Here is a 20,645-nt window from a genome sequence, read left to right on the forward strand (position 1 = left end):
TGAGTCATTAAACAAAAGAAAAACTGTCCATGCTCAGAAAACCATTAGGATAAGTCACCCAGGTTAGGTGTGTGTCCGATAATAATGATGGCTGTTCCTAAGGCACAAACAGAATAGGCAATAGAAGTTGATACCAGCTCAGCTTAACCTGTATGACAGATCCACTAAAATTTTTTTAAGCAGTTCATAGACATTCCTATATCTACACATATGTCACTCAGAAAATATTAGCAGGAAGTGTCTTTAAGGATGGCAAAGATCTGTTATCCAGAGTATGGAAAAACAGGTGCTTTTATATCCATTAATTTTAGCACAGTTTTTAGAAATGTCATTTTGAAATGTCTTTATTTTAAATTATTGCCAAACCTCAGAAATCTGCCTTCCATCAGTTGGATGAAAGTTTGGCAGTATTTTTCATTTCTCGGGATATATTAAACACTAGGATTTGCACTGCTGAGATCAAATGTTCTTACAAGCTACACGATAAAATACCTCAGATACTCTGGTATGTTACCAACAAGTGACTTTTCTTGGTGGAGCAGCAGGAAGTCAGGCTGCTGTCTCCATGGAAGATGCTGCTGGCAGCTCCTGCTCGACTGCCACCAGCTCCTCAAGTGCTTTCCTCCATCACTCCCTGAGAGCTGCAGCTGTCACCTTTCTTGAAAAGCCGCTTTGAGCAGCTCAAAGGCACAGGAGCTACATTAGCAGTCAACCGTGTTAATGGATCTGTCTGGGGGACAAGGGGAACAGGTTGAGTAGGTTTTGGGTTTGTGCATTTGCAAAGGAAGGTTGCAGGCATGTGAGTCTGGCTGGCTGATCTCCTGTGGTGTTCTGGAATGGAGCTGCGTGCTGATGCAAACTGCAAAGCAAGGCAGAAATCTACTGCAACTTACCACTTGTACAGATTGCCACGTCAGTGCTGCCAGAGCTTGTATTTCAGCTTTTCAACATGCAGAATAAGGTTTTCAAGAGCCTCTACTTACAGGGACAAACACTGAGGAGAGGTCAAGACCAACCAACCTCTTGGACCAGCAACAGAAGCCAACAACTTCAAGAGAGTGGTTTGAAGTGATAACATTGTTCTCACATTTCAGGGTGCCCTGAACATCTGAAAGCTTTTTGGAAACCCAAGTCCTGAGGTTTCCCGCTGTTCCCCCTTCTGTGTACTGTTTGATCAAATCTATCTTACTTATTTTGCTTAAGAGTAAACCATGCACAATACAAAACACTGACACAGTTTATAGGCAAAATAAATATTTTATTGGTTTAATATACACTTTTTAAAAGAAATCAGCCCTTGTGTGTCTTCCTAACACAATTTAAAATTTTATAAACTTTTTCATATGATATTGTGATATTTGAAATTATTTTTGATTTAAGACCTTGACACAGTGTAAAGAGTTTTAGTAGATGGAAATGGCAAAGGAGTAAAGAGAGTTCAAGCACAGCCAAAAGGGATATTATATATCCACTAAATGTCTATTTGACCACATAAAAACTCCAATGACTTCCAATTTGCTCCATTGGAACCATCGGATATTCACCAGGCTGACTGAAAATACACTCAGTGAGGGATGGAGAACGAAAAGAGATTTTTTCCCTTTTCCCCATAATATAAGCAAGGTCATTCATGCATTCCAAGTTGCAAATCCTAATTGCTTTCAGAAGATAGTATTTTTATTGCATTTTGGTTAATATGAAGCAGAAGAGAACTTCCCTTGGTATGACTACAAGTAGCCAACACCAAAAAAAAACCACCCCAGTGCTTAAATAAGGCACTTTCCTATAGAGGGATGAGCAAACAGTAAGGAAGCAAATAAAATTAGTTAAAAGTTGTCTTCTACACAAAGATAAGGCTTTCAGTGTCAGAACTTTAAGTAGTTTTAAGAGTAACCTCATGTCATTCTACCACTCTGCTAATAGTAACCGCCCCAAGAATTAACAGCAATTTTTACAACAGGATTGTTTCCTTCTTTTGAAGTGGCACTAAGTAACAGCAGTGGAAACCATTATTGGTTATTTCAAGCTCTTAAAGTGGATCAGTTATTGCACAACAAATACCTCATAGAGGTCAGTGTTTTGGGAGGGGTTGTTGAGGGTTTTTTTTTTTCTATTTTTTAAAAAAAGAGCTAGGTTGAATGTATACGTGTTACTTATAAATTGGTTACGTCTGGAAATCTTCAAGTTTCATGATGCATCATTAGACAAAGAAATTAGCTACATAAAAATTTACAACAGGGACATACAAATAAATACAAAACCTTTCAGAGTGACACAATTTTGATGATGCTTTAAGGAAAGTAATGTTAAAGTGTCTGAGTCCTTACAGGCGAACTCAAGGAAAGGTCCACATCGGAGAACCAACCGCCGAACACAGTAGCCCATCTCAGCAGCTTTAACACCTCCTGGAGCAAAACCAACTTGACACTTTCACCAGTGGGTGCTGCCCAAAGCAGAATCCCACAGCACTTCTGACTACATCCAACCTTACAGAAAAAAAAGGAAGATGAAGACCTAAATTAGATTTTGGAAGCCTGTTTGTTAAGTATGTATTTTGATATTATTCATATCTAAGGCAAGCAAACTACAGAAATCCTCTTGCATGATGCATTCACATAAGAAGTCATCACAGAGCACACTGAAACGAAAAATCAAGGGCCACTCTATGAAACCTGACAGTAGAATGGGCCAAACTACAAACCAGCTGATTTTCCAAATCTATCCAGGATTATCAGTATTCTCTGTATTTAATGAACTTCAATTTTGATCGCTTATATTTCATGATGAAAGTGAAAACAAAGCAAGGTTTAAGTTAGCAATGATGTTCTATACAATTAAAATAGAAATAAAATCTGGTTCTTGCAGATCCCCAAAGATTACCTGTAGTACCAGTTTCATGGCTGTGTATCTTGTTTTGCAGTTGCAGCTCTGCTTTGGGGTGATACAGCTGCTAATAATCCACTTACTATTTCTCGTCTTATTTCACCAACAATAGATTCCTTGATCTGAAAGGGATCAGCCAAAGTTTTAAGGTCAGTAAGTTACATAACCAATGGATAAAACTAAATGATATTGCAGATAAGTCTGACAATACCAACATATGAAAACATGCACCACCAAAAAGTCAACTTTCAAAACTGTGAATGGAAAAAGATTAGAAGAATGGAAAAATAACTGTAAGTAATTTTGAAGTTCTTGCAAATTGTACAAATGGAAACCAAACTAGTTCTATTTTTCCAGATGGTAAATATATTCATGGTTTACACTTAGGATATCTGGTTTTATGCTAAGAAAAAAATATGTTTCAACTATGCAAAGTTCTGAAAAAACCATTTCAGGATATATACATCAAAAGCACCCCAAATGCACTACTTTTGGACAAGTTTTTATAAAAAAGGAAGGCAGGACTGATCTCCTTCACAAATGGGTTACACAGTAGAACGGGTCCAAGTCCATGAACATGAGCTGTTGTTTTCATAGAATTCAAAAGGAGACGAATCCTAGTTGCATACTTTCAGCAGGAAAGACAGAGAGCTTCAGCAGTTGCTCACATCATCAATGGGTCACTGGCATGTGATCTACACCAGCAAAGGCCATTTTTCACAGGATTGTGACAAAGCATTTACCCATTAAGTTTTATATAAAACACACCTAGGAGTTTCTAGTAGCAGGCATGTGAGTGTGGCTGAGGCTACAACGAAAGAAGAGCAGAGCACTGATGGCTACAGTAAGGGAAACAAAGGAGAAAAAGAGGCAAAACAGTTCTACAAGAGCTTATTATGCTGGAAAGGAGCAGGGCCTGACAACGAAAAACAATATGGGCTTCTTGCAAGTACAAGAAATCTTTGGCACCAACTTATTTTTTTGGATGGTCTTCAGGAGGGACAAGTCACATGTGGTTCCAAGGACAGAGGAGGACAACAACTGTGAGAGGGTGCAGGGGGGTAAGAGCCAGAGGCTGGTCCAGGGTCACACACAGAAGCACTCAGCAGCCCATTTAAGCAACACATTTTTCTTTTTCATATAAGTCTCCCCTTTTCCTGGTGCGTCAAAAGGATTAAGCAACAACGTCAGAAGGGTGGCAGCAGCATTAGCAACAGGTTATTTATCCCTTGTTCTCTTTGGCAGGCAATTCAATCCCTAAGCCATTAGTGGCAAAGTTCCTCGTTTCATTACTACTTTGCATCAAGCAGAAATTCAAAGACTATAATATTATTGGGAAACAAGTTTCCAGTTGGGTTGTTTGCTGATTAACAGACAAAAGAAAAGCCATTGTGTAATAGGCCACAGCTGAAAGTCCAGAGGATGTCTATGCTAATGCACACACTGATGTACAGAACTTTAGAACCACTGCCAGATTAGTAAGGGCTTTGGGATTTAGAAATGTAGGCATAGAACCTGCACACAGCACCCCAACTGTCCAGCAGGCCTAGGAGAGCCCCTAGTGCTCTCGCCACCTTTCTTCAGTATCCCATGGGGTGGGTGTGCAAGCATGCTAAAAAAGAGTAATTCTGTACCCTTCTTTCAACAGATGGACAAAAATAAATGCCACTTTCCAAAAAAAGCTGATAAAAGCTTCCCAAATTAGCAAGTAAATGGTCTAGTATGACAGACAGTCTTGTAACAAAGCAGAGACTGGAAGCAAAGCAGCTTCTGTTCTATTCTCAGCTCTTCCAACAACTTCTGTCTTGACCTTGATTATTTGAGCCCTCTGCTTCTCACCTTCCTGTCTGGACGACAACAAGGCCACCTTCCACTGCCTCTTTTCACAGCCTCTGCTTCCTCCCCCCTCCAGACTCAGCAAGGTCACTCCTGTGTGGCAAGCACAGCACTGACTCCTGCAGTGATTCAGTACCACGCGTGTGAGGGGACCAGTGGCCAATATTTGCCTTTTTCATTATAAATTATTTAGGGCAAAGTGCACCTTCTATTTGCTCTGCAGAGGGCACAGCCTGCTGCCAAGGCTTCCTCTGTTCAAAAGACAGAAAAGCAGTCAATGAATGCTCCATCAATTATTTTTAGCAAGTGAATGAAAAATTGATCATTTGAAAAACGGGAGAAAGCACTCATTTATGGTACATTTACTACATTGATACAACACCAAGACTCAATATTGCACTGAAAACACAGTATCATATTAATAGATTTACAACAGTAAACCAATAATCCTTTTCCCTATAAAAGAATTACTATTGCTGCAATATTATGTCGCTGCTAAATAAAGAACTGATTGAGTGAAGTGTACCACTGCGGTAAATCTGGAGCTTAGTGTTCTTCACCTACTAATGAAAAAGGGGAATGAGGCTTTTCACAGTGCTTACATTTCTGATCTTGAAGTATACCTTTTCTATAATTAAAAGAATTGTTTCTTACTCTATTTTCTTCCTGTGCCACTTCTTCACGGCAGCAGCTGGTGAGTTTTTATGCTCAAGATAGTAAAACGAGGAACCCAACACCTGCACACATGAACAACCTACAGACATTTTGAGGGATGTTGAGCTAACATGGATTTGAATGGAAAATGGAAAGGGGAAGATTCTCTGCCAGACCATCTCTGTCCCATAAAGACTCATTACAGCCTCTTAAAGCAGATGTTGACAGGAAAATCATACATTTCCTTAAAGTTTAATTTCATTAAATGTCATTTATAATGAAGAACTGCTAGCAAAATCAAAACTTCCATTGCCCTTAGGCAGAAAGATCTTTAAACTATCACATCTTTTAAACTGGAGAAGGGCAGAGTGAGAGGGCCTGGTGGCATTCCGTGACTTACACAAGTCAAGCAGTAAGTACTTCATGTGATAATCCTGTGGAGGTCAGGCTGTATTTCATCAAGAGAGCTACTGTTTGGTATTTTAACACTTCATGTTGTTGAATGTTTTCCCATGGGAGTTAGTCCATTAATGCTAGAAGTTAACACCATGGGTTTTTTTCATGGAGCAAATAGTTACAGATCGAAGTTCACACGCATTACAGCCCACCCAGGCATATCACACCCACTGCCTGGCTTTTCTCTCCCCAACACAAGGTCACGCAGCTACAGAGAATGGGAGGAATAAGCAAAGAATGCGTCCTACCAGATTTCTTTCTTTTGACAATGGAACTGGAATTCCTCTGCTAACAACAGGGCCATTTAAGCAAGGCATATTTCAATTTATGTTCTGTTCTAGCTCTTACGAAATAATAAAGATTTTCCTGATACATGTTTAAAAGCATGTTCTGGCTCTGCAAAATCTACCAGGTGCATTGAGCCAATGCATCTCCACTCTGACCTGCAGAACTCCTCATGCTGAGAACCTTGAGTTGATCTGGAACCCACCGCCAGTGAAGTTAAACTGAGGGACAATCTCTCTGTGTGCTCAAATATTCACTGAGTGAGTCAAGCTCAGTTGTTTGCTGACTACTCATCTTTGAATAGTAGCCTCTCAGTTCAGTGTGGATTCTTTCAGCATTACAATGTCCTCAGTGCCACACAACCCAAATAACAACCTCTGTGCAAAGAGTACATATCTTTATTTGCTATCAATTAATGAAACTAAAGATGAACTTTCACAGAGGCTAACCTCAGAAAAAATATTGACGGAAGTAATTCTGTCCTTTGACTCCAGATTTTTTTGTCTCTGCTGCTTTTGCAGTACATTTGAATTACAGTTCTCCTTTCTATCTCGGTTTCTCCTTCAGCAACCGTCCACCATGACACCGCTGCCTTAACACATGGATTTTTACAGACAGCCTGGATACAAATGCCACATCCTGGCTTCACTGCAGAATCAGCACCACAGTGATAATATCTCATGTGCAAGTCTTCTGATGAGTGGCATGCATCTCATCCATTTCAAAGACAAAGCTAAGGTAAAGCTGGTTCCAATTATCCACAGCCTCAACACAGGCAGACCTGGAAGGTACCACAGAATTACAGCCTGACCTGTTGTACGTTTCTAAGCATGACATCTTACCTTGTCTTTAGTGGTCTATGGCAGAGCCATACAAAAACTTCAAGGGACAGGCTAAAGACTAAGGTTCCAATGACCCTCAGCTAAAGGCTAAGTGGTTCCTCTCTGTGGAAGAGGAGGGAATAAAATCCACAAGTTCTCAACTCCCATTTCTGTATTCAGAGCAGAGTTTGCTCCACTTTTTCACAGGCACTTCTTTTCAGAACAAGTAGTTTCTTTGGCTTCCTTTCCCCATTTACATAACTTGCCAGTGAGCTTTGCTGTCATGCCACTAACAAAACACGTAGCTTTAGTCCTGTTTCTTAACCTGGCCCACAGGAAAAAAAACCAAGCACTCCTCACTTTCATTGACTGCCAATAAAACTAGCCCAATAGGATTGGTCCAAGACCACTCTTAAACTCTGAAATAACTTCCCACCTGCCTTCAGCTTGTTTCACTTACATTCCTATAGTCCTTAGTGGTTGGCCTAGAGGGACTGGGAAAGTGTGCTTAACATTTACTACAGTGTTGTTTCAGAAACATTATTTCACCCCTCAAATTAACTCCAGTTTGGCATTTTAGCAAGCAAACATGACAGAAATTCTCACTTGGGATCTGGAATACTGCTGCTTAACCAAGTAGTAGAGATGGCAAGTTCTTTCCCAGCCATACTTGGCTATTAATTTACATGCTAACCACTATCACTGGGAAAACATCTCCTGCTTTGCACATAAATACAGCTGTGGCTTCAACACCTATGGACACGTTCTCAGCCTTCAGACACAGCACAGCAACAGAATGGTGCCTTAGCTGGAGAGGGAAGAGAAAACCTTGGAGGACAGGAGTTACAGCCAGCCTTGTCTTTAGGTTTCAGTAAACTCAGCTCAAACATCCCAGATGTCAGCCCCTCCGTCCTCACCTCCCGTATAACTTGTTGCAGCTCCTCCTGCTCCACTGCTTTGTGGATTTCATCAGCTGAAGGCATGAGAGGGACTTTTTCAAGTTTGTGCTCCACCTCTGGCTTGGAGTCTGCAAGCTCCTCAGAGCTTTCCACCTGCTGTCCAGCTCTTACTGGTGGAGTTGGTGTTAAGGCAACAGAGGCTCTGTACAACTTCTTGCTTTGACTCTTAGCTTTTCTACCTGTGTGACCAGAGCACACTGAAGAGGAATCCGAGTTTCCATGGGAGAATATGGACTCTGTACCCTCTGCTGGGAGAGTTTCCAGTCCAAGCTCTCCCAGTCCTAAACCCAGTTCAGACTTCAGAAATGACTGCTCTCGAATAAGCTCAGAGACCTAAGGATTCAGAAAAGAAACAGTCCCAAATAAGCATACAAAAAAGTCACATACAGACACAACTATGTTTTCTTGCTATTTATTTAATCACTTTAATTCCCTCCATGTAACAAATACAGCTATAAAACAAATATATACTTTGCCTTTATGACCGCAACAAAGAGGATCATAAAAAGGAATGTGCCTTTTTGAAAGCCAACATAAATAAAAATTGTGGCACTTCCCCAAGCCACCAACTTTTGCAATATGGATACATCTTGCCAGAGCCATTGACAGAGACACACGTAAGGGCTTGATGTTTGTTTGTTTGTTCTTTCCTTTCTGCAGTTTTTGAACTACTTGTTTTCAGTAGCAGAAAATGCACAGAAATATAAGAAATAATTTTCCCTAGAAAATTCATGAGGTAGTATCACCATCTGTATCAACTAAATGAAAAAAACCTCACTTTTATATATTCCTCTTAAAAGCTAACAAGACTCTAGTTATTTACACCTATAGTTAAATTTGCTTAAGGAAAATTGCAGCTGTTTTCAACAAAGCCCTTTAAAGGAGTAAAGTATTCCTAAAATTATGTGTCAAATTAATCTCCTGGAATCTTTTTTTAAAGTAAAGCCTTCCTGGTTTTTTTCATCAGTAAAACAGAGTACACAACAATTACTTACTGGTTCAATGACGTTTAATGGAGAAGGACATGACAGATTATCAGCACTCCTGCTTCCATACATACCCTGAAAAATTAAGTCAAGTTAATACACTTAGGACTTTTTTAGAGCTCTCAGAAGCTAGTATATAAATATGCTGTATCTCAGACAACTTTCTGTTAAACCAGAAAGTTGGAAACAGGAAGTGGAGCTGGTTGGAGAAAGTTTATTTCAGCCATTTTTAAAGCTGGCCCTCTTCTATAAAAGGATTTACAAATAAAAAGATATTTATGTGGTTCAAAGAACTCAAGTTTGGCTTGAGATCACAGTAACACCATATTTTCCTGTTCTCGGGTTTCAATTTTTTTCCCATGACAAAATACTGAAGAGGAAGATGTGGCCTGTGCTGCTTCTACAGAAGAGGACTGGCTAAGAAAGAGAAATGAAACCCAGGAAGAACATATGATACTTTTCATCTTTTTTTCTTTTGTTTGGCTGATGACAGAACTGCAGCAGAAAAAAGAGGAACAGTCTTCCACTGAGTGAAAAATAAGAGAAAGTATATTGCCATGCCACCAATAAACACAGACAAATGCCTTTTATCCCCCTTCTCATGCTTTTGGGGAGTATTTGTGGGAGCAGAGCTTCTCCCACTGTTTGTCAGGGAGCCATGTGTTCATCTGAAGGAGCTACAAAAGGCAATGGAGATAAAAACTGATGACAATGGGATTTTCTGATTTTGGGTTTTGGTTTTTTGTTTGTTTTGGTTGGGTTTTTGTTTTTTTTTTTTTGCCATGGATTGGCAGAGCTAGAGAGAAAGTACACTCCATTTCTTGGGAGAGAAACACTGTGAATTTCTCATCTCTCTGTCCCCATTCCCCAAGAAAATTAGTGTGGAAAAACTCCAAAAAGCCCATCATCACCCTCCAAGGATTTTAGACATGAGCACTAGCTACCAAGACTGTGAGATCTCAGGGTAATGAAGAGGAAAAAGAAGAAAGCACTGACAGAAGAGGTCTATCTTTTTCAGCCCAAGAACCCCAGAAGGTATGTATTAGTATGTATTAACACCAAAAAAGTCACACACCTTTTCCCCAAGATGAAATACTGACAGAAAATGAGAAAATATGACCCCTGATAATACACATGGCATCATTAGATTCCCAAGATTCCATCCCACTCTAAGAGTTTTAACAGTTATAAGTTATTATTTGCCCCTGCTCATTGCAGGAGTGTTGGACTAGATGGTCTTTAAAGGTCCCTTCCAACCCAAACTATTCTATGATTCTGTGATGAACATTGAGAAAACACACAGTGTTGTTGCAAAACTAATACTTACTATGTGTGTCTGAGGTCTGTAAGGTGAAGACATGTGCAGACTTCTGAGCTGGTCCTCCAAGGCAAGCAGACGTTCTTCCAACTGCATCTCCAACTCCTGTAGCTCCATGCGGACAGACTTCCTCAGGCTCTGCAGCTGATCAGCTTCGTATCTACAGCAAGGCCATCACGTGAAGAACAAAAGCATTCACTGCACTCAGCTGCAAAGAGGTGACTGAGCAGTGCCACAGGGAAAGGACTTCATACAAGGGAATTCAAAGTGGAACACAGATAATTCCCAGAAAAATTAGCTGAATGACTATATGGAACCGAAGTCTTTTTCCATTTATAGAAGATATATGTGACTCCATAGAAAAAACAAAACAACATAGTGTATCACAGAATATTCTCCAAAAATTTTAGCTTTAAATGCAGAAGAAATCAGTATTTCTACATATATCTAATCAAATGCAATTTCAAACTGATAAAAACAAGCACCATGGAGTAATGCAGTAATCACATGTTACCTCTCCTGTGTGGTTATAGAATCCCCAGCACGCACAGCTACATTTTGGCCAGGAACACAGTCTAAGGCAGCCAATTGATTTCAAACATTTTTACTTTTAAAGTGATAGGCCAAGAGCTGATTCAACTGAACTAAATATATATTCAGTTTTAAAAAATGTTCCAGATCTGCTGCTACTGCAACTCCTGGTGAGCACAAACACACAGAGCCAGAATATGAATGCCATCTGAAGCCTGCTGAGTAGCCACTGAAAAGTTGGAAAAGCATCTGAATGCTACTGTGTTCATTCTTTATTTGCATCTACAAAGATGGGAGTGATCTAAAATGAAAATCTTTACAACTTTTTCCCCTGCAATATCCTCTGTTCAAGTATCCTATGATAAAAGCCCTTAAAAACTGCAGCTGCAGAATCACTTCAGAGAAAGGATGCAGAAAAAAAAATTAATTAGTGAGAAATAGGGATTGGAAGCAACAAAGAATAAAAAACTCTAGAATGAAGATGTATAAAGAAAAGAGTAAATAAGATCTTGGCAAAAACTCAGCTCCAACCCTGTTCAAATTCAAACTACTAGACTTCTTGCTGATTTCAAGGGCAGAAATGCATTTTCTCATATGCCAGAGTATTTTATCTTTTTTTTTTTAAAAAAAACCCCATCATTTTACCTTTCCTCCTCTGTCATGTGCTGATAAACTGTGGTCTGTTGACGTAACATAGTCAATTCCAAATCCATCATTTGGGTTCTGAATAAATTTAGATTTCTCCTCACCACTTGTAGCTCCTGGAAAGTATTCTGGGGAAATAAAAACATAATAATGAATTACATGGGAAACAAAGGAAGTTTGGATCCTGTAACCACATTTGCCCAGATGTGCCCTTTGAGTTAATAGCACCTCAGCAACTTCAGCATATGATGGAAGCTGCATTTTGTGCATTCACAGTGACTCAAGAAAACAGCATTTTCAGCTGTATCATACAAGCAAACACATGAAAGGGTTTCTATGTATTTAGATTAATTCCTTTTTAACGTTATTTGCAGGCAGCTCTCTCTTGAGAGCAAAGACAAGGAACTGCCCAAAGTTAGCACAATCTGTGACACATTTAGGAGGTTCTTTTGTGTTTTATTTTGACTCAGTACCACTGCATAAACAGGGTCACTTACTTCATAGAGAGGTAGAATGGATGATCTCTGAGTAGTGTAACCAGTGGCAGCAGAAAGATCCTGACCCCTCATCACTGGGTACTAAGGGGAAGAAACAAACAATTTGAAATGGGAAAGTCATCCTCTCTAATGCAGACACTCCAAAAGCAGCCACTGTTAAAACACAACCTTTCTGGCATTGAGATTTCTGCAATCCATGGAAATACTGTGTTACAAAAAGACAACCTCACAAAATGGCAGCACCATTTCTTTACTGACACACGCGCGCCAAAGCTCAGCAATGCAAGTGTGCTGCCCGTGAAAAGCCACATTAATCCTGTCTGACAGAGTGAGTAGAAATAAAAACTAAGTGGTCTAAATTGTCAACTTAGTAGTCTTAATTGTCTCCACTAAGGATAAAAAGAACAACTCCAAAACCAGAACTGAGCAAATTAAACTGTGTTCCATTTTGAAATCATGATTATAGTCAAATTTGTCATGGAATTTTCTTTAGTTCTTAGTTTGGGGAATTTTTGTTCATTTTGGTTTTTAATCTCACTACATTGCCTACATCCAAAGACACCAGCTTGCTAATGAACTCTCATGAAAACAAGATTGTTGAAGAATATCTATTTGCATGTTGCAACAACATACGGAGCAAACAGATAAAATCCAGGGGTTTGTTACATGTACAGACACAGCACAGCAAAGAACAGTGGAAACAGCAAGAGTGTTTACCTTCTCAAACGCAAAAACCACAGCTTGTCCAATATAATTTTGAAAGAATTCAAAAAACTATTGATACGCCGTGGAAAATTTGAAGCATATTCATTCATATAGAAAAGTTTTGCTCAAACATGATCATAGCAAGAGGATGTGTTTATTTTTCCTCTGCCAGCTTTCTCTGTTTCCTGTTTTATCAGCAACTTACCTACTCCTTCTTAAATCCTTCTTAAAATCAGAATCATATATTTAATAGCTCAACTTTTTCTTTAGTCATTGAGTATGCTATGTGCCAAACTCGATCTCTACTGTAGGAAAAAGCAGGGAATACATTTTCATACCAACCTCTGCCATGACAATGACCAGGCCCCAAAATGAAACTAGTTCAGACAAAATATGCTGGAAGAAGAACAAGTGGGCTAAATCTTATTATCCCCTCCAATGCCCCCTTTTTTTTTTTTTACTGGACCAGCCTGAGTTCTGGATGTAATACAGAAGTTTCTTTTTCAGCACGTTTAGTTAGCATAGTATGTGCGGTAGAAGTACTGAACACACTGTAAACTTAGACAGATCAAGGCTGCAATTGGTACACATGAGAGAATTCTCCAAAGAAGGTTAAGTTCTGCAAACACTTTCTCCCAGGCACACCATGAGTACCACCTTGAGCAATGGTTGACTTACAACACAGGTGACCACAGCCCTCTGCTGCAGAGCTGGTCACAGTACCAAATCTTGCTCTGAGGAGCCAGGCGAGCTGATATAACCAAAGGAAGCCTGGACTCACCTCTAACTTTGGACAAGTGGCAAAGTTAACAAAATAACAGGGGCCTGAAAAAGCCCACTACAGCCTACCACCTGCACTGTGGTGCAGCCAGGGGCATGTTTGCTCTTGGGTTAAACACACAGAAATTTTATGTCTATAACTGAATAGTACTCATGTATTCATACATGAATGAGCAGAGTCTGTAACTGCTTTGCCCACGCAGCCTCCTGCAGGAGCTTGCAGGATCCTAAGTTGGATCACTACCTAAGAAAACAGCAGAACCAGGATGGCAGAGGAGAGACAGCTGGCAATCAGGAGAGGAGGAGCAGAAGGTGCGGCAGAAATTGGTAAAATTTATGTGCTTGTGTTCTCAAGCATTTCTTCTCTAAGTAATGAGATGGACAAAATTTCACATGCTCTGACAAAATCAATTCGTAATAAAAGACTGATGGTATCAAGAACATGTTGACTAGCTCCAGAGTTGTAAGTGAAAAAGATTGGCATGAAACAGCACAGAAACACACAGAGATCAATCACTGACATCATTATTGAAGTTTTGTGACTTGTAAGGAAAAAAATACATTTTTATCAGCTGGATGAGAAGTATGTCAAAGAGAAGAAAAATCAAAGGACTGACTAGACCATTCTGTGATTCTGTAAATATGAATTTTTGAATCTAAAGTGAATGATTCTTATCTTAAAATAACAGCTGACAAAGAGTACAGTGTTCCTCCCTCCCATCCAAGAATATCCATTAAAGCTAAAAAATAAAAAATATTGAAAAAAAATCAGTCTGGGTCAACTGCAACAAGAAAATATTAAATGCAAAAATAGTGGAGCACTGAAAAGATGATCACAGAATCACAGAATATCTTGACTAGGAAGGGACCCACAAGGGTCATCAAAGTCCATCTCCTGGGCCTGCACAGGACCACGCCAAGAGTCATACCATGTGCCTGAGAGCATTTTCCAAATGCTTCTTGAACTCTGTCAGGCTTGGGGCTGTGACCACTTCCCTGAGGAGCCTGTTCCAGTGGCCAACCACACTCTGGGTGAAAAATGTTTTCCTAACCTAAAAATCCCACCTTTAAACACTTTAAATTTGCCTCTTTAAATGGAAGCTCCTAAACTGTAGCAAATCAGACTTGCACAAAAAGTCTTTTTTTCCTGATCTGTTAAACTACACAAAGGAATATTCAGGTTATCACCTTGGTTTGTTAAGGATAAAATATGGAGCCTCTTTGCCCAGGGGCAAAATTTGGCTTCTTCTTACCTGTGAGAGGTTCTGCAGAGAGTTTCTGATGTCATGTAGGACCCTGCGTAGCTGCATCTCCACAGTGGAGGGTGGGTTCGTGGCAAGAGGACGATGAGGAATGCCATGCCTTGGAAAGAAGGGACAGCTGAAGGGGGGAAGCATGGTACTGAAGGAAGCGCCGGAGATGCTTGGGACACTGTGGGTGCTGAGCGTCCTCATGTGCTCACACAGCGGCCTGTCCTGCCACTCACTGGGGAGGGAATGGAGGGAGCACGTGGACTGGGACATGGCTGCTGGTGTGTGCAGGGGGCAGCTCTGTAGCCTGGTGGGACTGAGCTCCTCAGACAGCCTGCTGGGCCCAGCCTGGGGCACCTCTTTCTTGGAGGACGAAGGCACAATAAACAGTGTGGATTTGCACACAGGATGGCTGGAGGCTGCCTCATCCTCCCTTCTGTCATTCTCAGACGCTGCTTTCTCATCCTCCTCCACTTGTGTGTACTTGTAGGTGAAGGAAGGAGGACTGCAGAGAGTCTCTTTTCCTGGAGTTAACTGAACATTCACAGAGGACACCACTTTCACTGGACTCAGCAATGCAGTTGGGAGAGACTGAGACCGCCTTAGAGGATAGCCCGATTCAGCAAACCAGAGTCTCTGCTTCCTCAGAAGATCTTTCGACTTAAGCAGAGTGCACCTGGCTTTGGAGTCAGGTGAGCTGATGATCCTCATCTCAGCTCTCTGCAAGGCAACGTGAACTCTGTCCACAGATGATGGGGAGGAGCCACCATCTTCCAGAGACTGCATCGACTTGAGGATATGATGCGTGTGGTACTGAGGAAACTCAAAGACACTGCCTTCCTCCAGCAGGTCTGATTCTTTTTGCTCACTGGAAACATCTTCCTCTTTAGAGCTGACCTCTCCTTGGACTGTCTCTGATATATGAGATGACTTGCTTTCTTGTCCTTGATTCTGTTCAGTTTTATAGTCACTAATTTTTCTATCTTCACTCCTTCTTCTATCAGAAGATGCCCCTACCTTTCGTCTCTCTACCTGAGAGATAATATCCTCTCCATCATCATCATAATCCTCCTCCTCATCATCATCTTCCTCCTCCTCCTCCTCAAACTTATCAAAACAGGGCAGTTCCTTGGCTATCGGTGTCTTCTGTTCCTCACTGTGTGATGTCACAGTTGTTTCACTGTCACAGCTGTCAGCACTGCTTCCCATGCCCTGCAAAGACTCCTGAACCTAGGAAAGATGAGACAGCAAAGGAGTGAATGTACTGAAGACTCAACTACTGCCTTCTCTGGAGTCAGGCTAAGAGTACAAGAACACATTCATTGGGTATTGGGGTGGCGAGCAGAAGGAATAATGCACTTAGTGTGCAAGAAAAACAGTGATGGAGAGCAAAGAAACCATGGTATCAGATACATTAGAAGTACAATTAAATATGGCACCAAAAGGAGATCTTTATTTTTCTATAGAGAAAGCTCTTCACATATTCCTCTTATTTGACAAAAAATTCTATATTGTAAGAAGAACAGAAGTGGCAGAAGAGCAAGAGCAAATAGAGTAAAATGCTAGTATTTTAGGTAGTGATGACAAATGGATAGCTGGGTCGTGGTACAAAGCATCTCCCATTTATAAAGGTTCACAGCACTGAAATGAAGGGTAGCATTAGGGAGTGTATACAGAGAAGTGAGGAGAACTGAAGACTGTAGTTAAACTGTGTTCCAGGACAACACTAAGAATGGGAAAGCCAGTCTGCCCATAAACTCAGTCTGTTTTTAGTTAAAGAATTGTTGAAGGCTGAGAATCTCACATTAGGATGTTAATTTCAGCCGAAGACCACATCTAGTGCTATTAGCCCATCCTTCCTTTCTCCTGATACTTTTTCCCCCTTTTCATTCTAAATCAGAGTTTAAACCAGAGCACAGATATGAGGGAGTTAATTTAATAGGTAACAAATGACAGGAAAAGCACCTAAGAGAAAGGAAAAAAGAAGAGATCTATGCATTGCAAAGCATATTCTTGAAGCTGGCCTAACTGCTGCATTTACAAGTGGACAAGACATTTTCCTAAGAGTATGTTGTATAAACTACACTCTTGGAAGTTTACCGTAGTTGATGCATGAACTAAAAGTTTTCCCATCTCTAATTTCTGCAGCTCTCGCTGCCATTAGGATATTAATTATTAGTTCCTTCTAAAGAGATTACTTATGACGTTTGTCAGGCAATAGCTCCTTCTCCAACCATCTAGAAGATTTCAGCCATGAAGGTCATCTTCACAAATACTTAACACTGCACTCACTGGCACAGCCACAAACTATTATGGAAGACTCTGCAGGTTCAGATATTTTTCAAGTTAAAGGTATTAAAAGAACAAAAGATTATAATGCCTAGGTGAAAATCATGTGGGCTACATGTGTGTCTATCTGTGTCCTAATGCTCCATCACATTGTTCAATTATGAGTAAGGCATAAGAACTTGGATGGAGAACTCTGGCTTCTTTAGAAACATGAAGCTCCCCTGCAGAATATCCCATCTCAATGTCAAAATCTCCCTCAGAAATCTTAATTTTGGAAGTCAGAGACGAAAGGCAATATGGTTAAAATTTTGAGTTCTCTCCTGAGTTTCAGAGGAAGGCTATGGGTGCTGGAGTCAATAATTTAACAGTAGATGGCACTAAATTCCCATACTTTTAAGAAACAATATATACTCCTCTGTATCCCCTTCATCTTTTCACAGGTTCTCTTCACTAGCTGCCAAGTTCTCATTTCCCCTAGCTGCATCATTCACCCGTGTTTTCTGAATTGAGTTCAGCACTTGGTCTGAATAAAGCAGTGAAGGTGGCAGAGAAGAGCCTAGCAACTCCGTGGCACAAACCTCGTGCAGTCTTAATCTACCTTTTCAAAACAGCCTAACAGAAAAAACTCCTGCCTTTACAGCCAACACAGATAAACTCCATCAATATTCCAGTGAAGGGGCACTTAGCTGCAACATGCTTTTAATGGGCTCTTAATCAGGTTGCAACCAACACAAAGACCAGGAGTGACCAACTCTCCTTCTAACATGCCTGTCAACTTCAGTGCATTTGCAGTTTAGTAGAGAGCTGAACAAGTATGTCAGATGCTTATGCTCTTTGCAGGGACTCAGGATCATTTTTCCCTTTATTCACTTTCTTGCTCTTGGAAAGCATTAAGCTGATGTTTAAGGGAGACAAAGACTAACCCTGTCTTGGCTTTTATTTTATTTCAACTCAGTTGAAAAACTACTAAATAGGAAAGTCCAGAATACCAGTACCAAAATGAAAAAGCAACATTGATGGATGGAGAGGGTGAAAAATCTCTTCTTAGTAATTGCCCAACAGCTTTTAAAATGCTTGGTGTGCCACAAGGGAGAAACATATGGTAGCACAAGAAACAGTTCAGCAGATACAAACTATAGAAATGAAATTGCTGGAGGTGCCCAGAATCCCATCTATTCCTTTGGGCTGTGGTCTAGGTCCCAGAAATAGCTGGCCTTGAGGACAGGATCCCACTCAAGGCTTTTCTCTGTCCGACTGACAGGGCAATCAAATCATGACTATTACTGTGTGAATGTTTTAGGAGAACCAGGAAAACAGCTCTCCAAAATATCAGATACAATGCTGTGCAAGCATGTGTATTGAGCAGACACCTAAACACCATGCTGGAGCAGAAGCTTTCCTTAAGACATGAGGTCTCTGGTCAGCATCACAGCAATTTCTGGAACCAAGATCAAAGAAACTGGAACAAGAAAGAGCATGGAAACTCAGGATCAACTAAAATTAGTCTATCTTCACAGCAAAGGTAGTGTGAAATTGTTTTTATTTTCTGTCTGTTGTGAATTTAAAAAAAATAAAAGAAAAATATGTAGGGCGTGGGGGAGAGAAGCAAAAGAGAGTGGGAAAGGAAAAATGACCAAAAAAAAAAAAAAAAAAGAAATTATCAGCAGAATAGTTATAATCTTCCAAGACCTTAATCTCTACCCACTACTGAGAGGAATCAACTACCAGACCACGAGAAAAGATACACCAGAAAGAACAAACAGGACGTATTGAACTTAGAGCTTATTCCAGTCCCAAGTATACCCAGATTAACCTACCAGAAAGGCTTTCAAATTTGAACAAAGTCTGTAAAGGACTCAGCAAGTCCAGCTCTGAAAATTATAATTTTATAGGATCTAGACTGACAGTCACAGTAGCAGACAAACATCAACATCCCTCCTATTGTCCCCTACTGTTTCATGCTAATCAGGAGTATTTGAACCACAGGATGAGAGCCTTACCTGAAGCTGATTGAATGGAGAAGAATCTGTAGAGTCCTCAGCAAAGCCACTGCTGTCAGAGTGCTGACTTGCTGTCCGTAAAAGCTGATCTGTTTAAAACAACCAAAACCCAATCATAATTACTTTGCAAATCACAGCCTTTCAAGACCAATCACATTCAACACATGCTTTCCTTTTACATCAAAATAACATTAAGCGGGTAATACAATTGCTTTTCAAGCTCCACTTAGAACAAAACAGAGAAACAACTTGTTTTTTTTCAAGCAAAGTCTCTCTCACACAAAGACCTATTTGTGAAACTTCAAGCAACAGTGGAAGAGAAACCATCTTTTACATTTTTCCTTCCTGTGCTGTGGAAAAAAACCTCTGCAGATATTGCCACCATTGGAGTTTTCCTTTCACAAAACTACCTCACTGGTTAATTCACATGCAGGCTAGGGGAAGAGTTGTTTTGTGTTGAAAAGTACAGATTTGACACCTCTCCTGATCACGGAGATACTGAAGATTACTGGTCTCCTACCAGCCTACACCACCCCATACACCCAAAGGAACAGCATCACGTGGGCAGAGGGCCATGTGGAGGACTCTGCCAGTGGCTGAGAGGGTCCACTGCTGGTTTAGTGGACAAATGCAGAACATCCTTTAAGCATCAATGGGCAATCTGCCAAAGCACATTCCCAGTGCCCATTTACACAAGAAAGATAAGATCCTCCTGCTTGTTCCTTTCTACTTGCATTAGGTAAGCATGAAAATAGCCTAAAGAGGCTCTAAAACCCTAAGTGCTTCCCAGGAGTGATTTCCTCTGGTGCAAGCACTGCATTTGCTAAGCAGCTTTGCAGGGAGATCTCAGCAAGCTCTGCAATACACTATTGCATGTATACTGTTCCTGACTGGACACAGGAAGCACCCACCAAGTGCAAGGTTTACCTTACGGCACCAGAAACATTTTACTCAGCCTGAGGTAGGCAACAACCTTATCTCACCTTTAGGCCTCAGTAGAAGTATAAAAGCTTGGAGATGGGAAGCAACTACAGTGGCCTGTAGCCCCCAGGCCCCTGTCACCTCCTCCTCTCGAGCCTTAGGCAAGAGCTTGCTGCTGTCTTCTCGAAGGCTCAATGCAGAATTTTGCCCCACTTAAATGTCATCATATAATTAATCGCAGTTCACATCTCAATGCGTTGGCATGCATTATGAAAACTGTTTTGAAACAGTTGGATATTCAGAACTAATTTCTTTAGTACTTATTTTGAGAAACATTTTACTAACACAGAAATAAGTAAGAGCCTGCAGAGTCTGTGAACACCAGCAGAGGCAAACTGCCCACTAAGCTTCTGTATCAGTGATGTCACACAGCTTTTAGAGAGTGCCTTTCAAATTGTGCTGCTGTGCTGTTATCATGGTAGCCACAATATCCTGCGATGACAAACAACTTTTCTACCTCAAGACAGACATCCCCACCCAACTCCCAGTAAAGACAATGGAAATTACTTCCCTGAGAACTGGATCTTATTAACTACCCAATTCAATTAATACAGCTGAACAGCTTGTCACCACAGCTGAGGCTGGGGGGGAAGCTGTTACTCTTCAAGGTGAACAGTTACCTAGTTTTGTTGCCAGACATTTTAGACTCCCCTCTTTTCCTATCTGGTGAATTTTAATTTAAGAGAAAAAACCACTACTGGGGAAAGCCTTAACCTCTGTTAGGCAAGAGATCCCCATTAGCTCAGATAAAGCAATTCACCAGAGCACA

At 40.6% G+C, this 20,645-nt stretch overlaps 1 protein-coding gene across 2 annotated transcripts in view; it reads right to left on the reverse strand.

Annotated features, from left to right (window-relative positions):
- Positions 1–1,237: 1,237 nt before the first annotated feature.
- The window catches only part of ITPRID2 (ITPR interacting domain containing 2), a 39,919-nt gene continuing 20,511 nt past the window's right edge, over positions 1,238–20,645 (reverse strand). For both annotated transcript variants that reach the window (XM_032114150.1, XM_032114151.1), the window contains 9 exons: positions 18,896–18,984; positions 14,610–15,836; positions 11,872–11,952; positions 11,375–11,502; positions 10,208–10,358; positions 8,890–8,955; positions 7,853–8,227; positions 2,881–3,005; positions 1,238–2,486 (listed from right to left, as the gene is read on the reverse strand). In XM_032114150.1, the coding sequence (XP_031970041.1) occupies positions 2,895–3,005; positions 7,853–8,227; positions 8,890–8,955; positions 10,208–10,358; positions 11,375–11,502; positions 11,872–11,952; positions 14,610–15,836; positions 18,896–18,984 (2,228 nt within the window). In that variant the 3' untranslated portion in view covers positions 1,238–2,486; positions 2,881–2,894. The remainder of the gene's footprint in view (positions 2,487–2,880; positions 3,006–7,852; positions 8,228–8,889; positions 8,956–10,207; positions 10,359–11,374; positions 11,503–11,871; positions 11,953–14,609; positions 15,837–18,895; positions 18,985–20,645) is intronic.

The sequence above is a fragment of the Corvus moneduloides genome, chromosome 7, assembly GCF_009650955.1.
Source record: "Corvus moneduloides isolate bCorMon1 chromosome 7, bCorMon1.pri, whole genome shotgun sequence".
In the NCBI taxonomy this organism is placed as follows: Eukaryota; Metazoa; Chordata; class Aves; order Passeriformes; family Corvidae; genus Corvus; species Corvus moneduloides.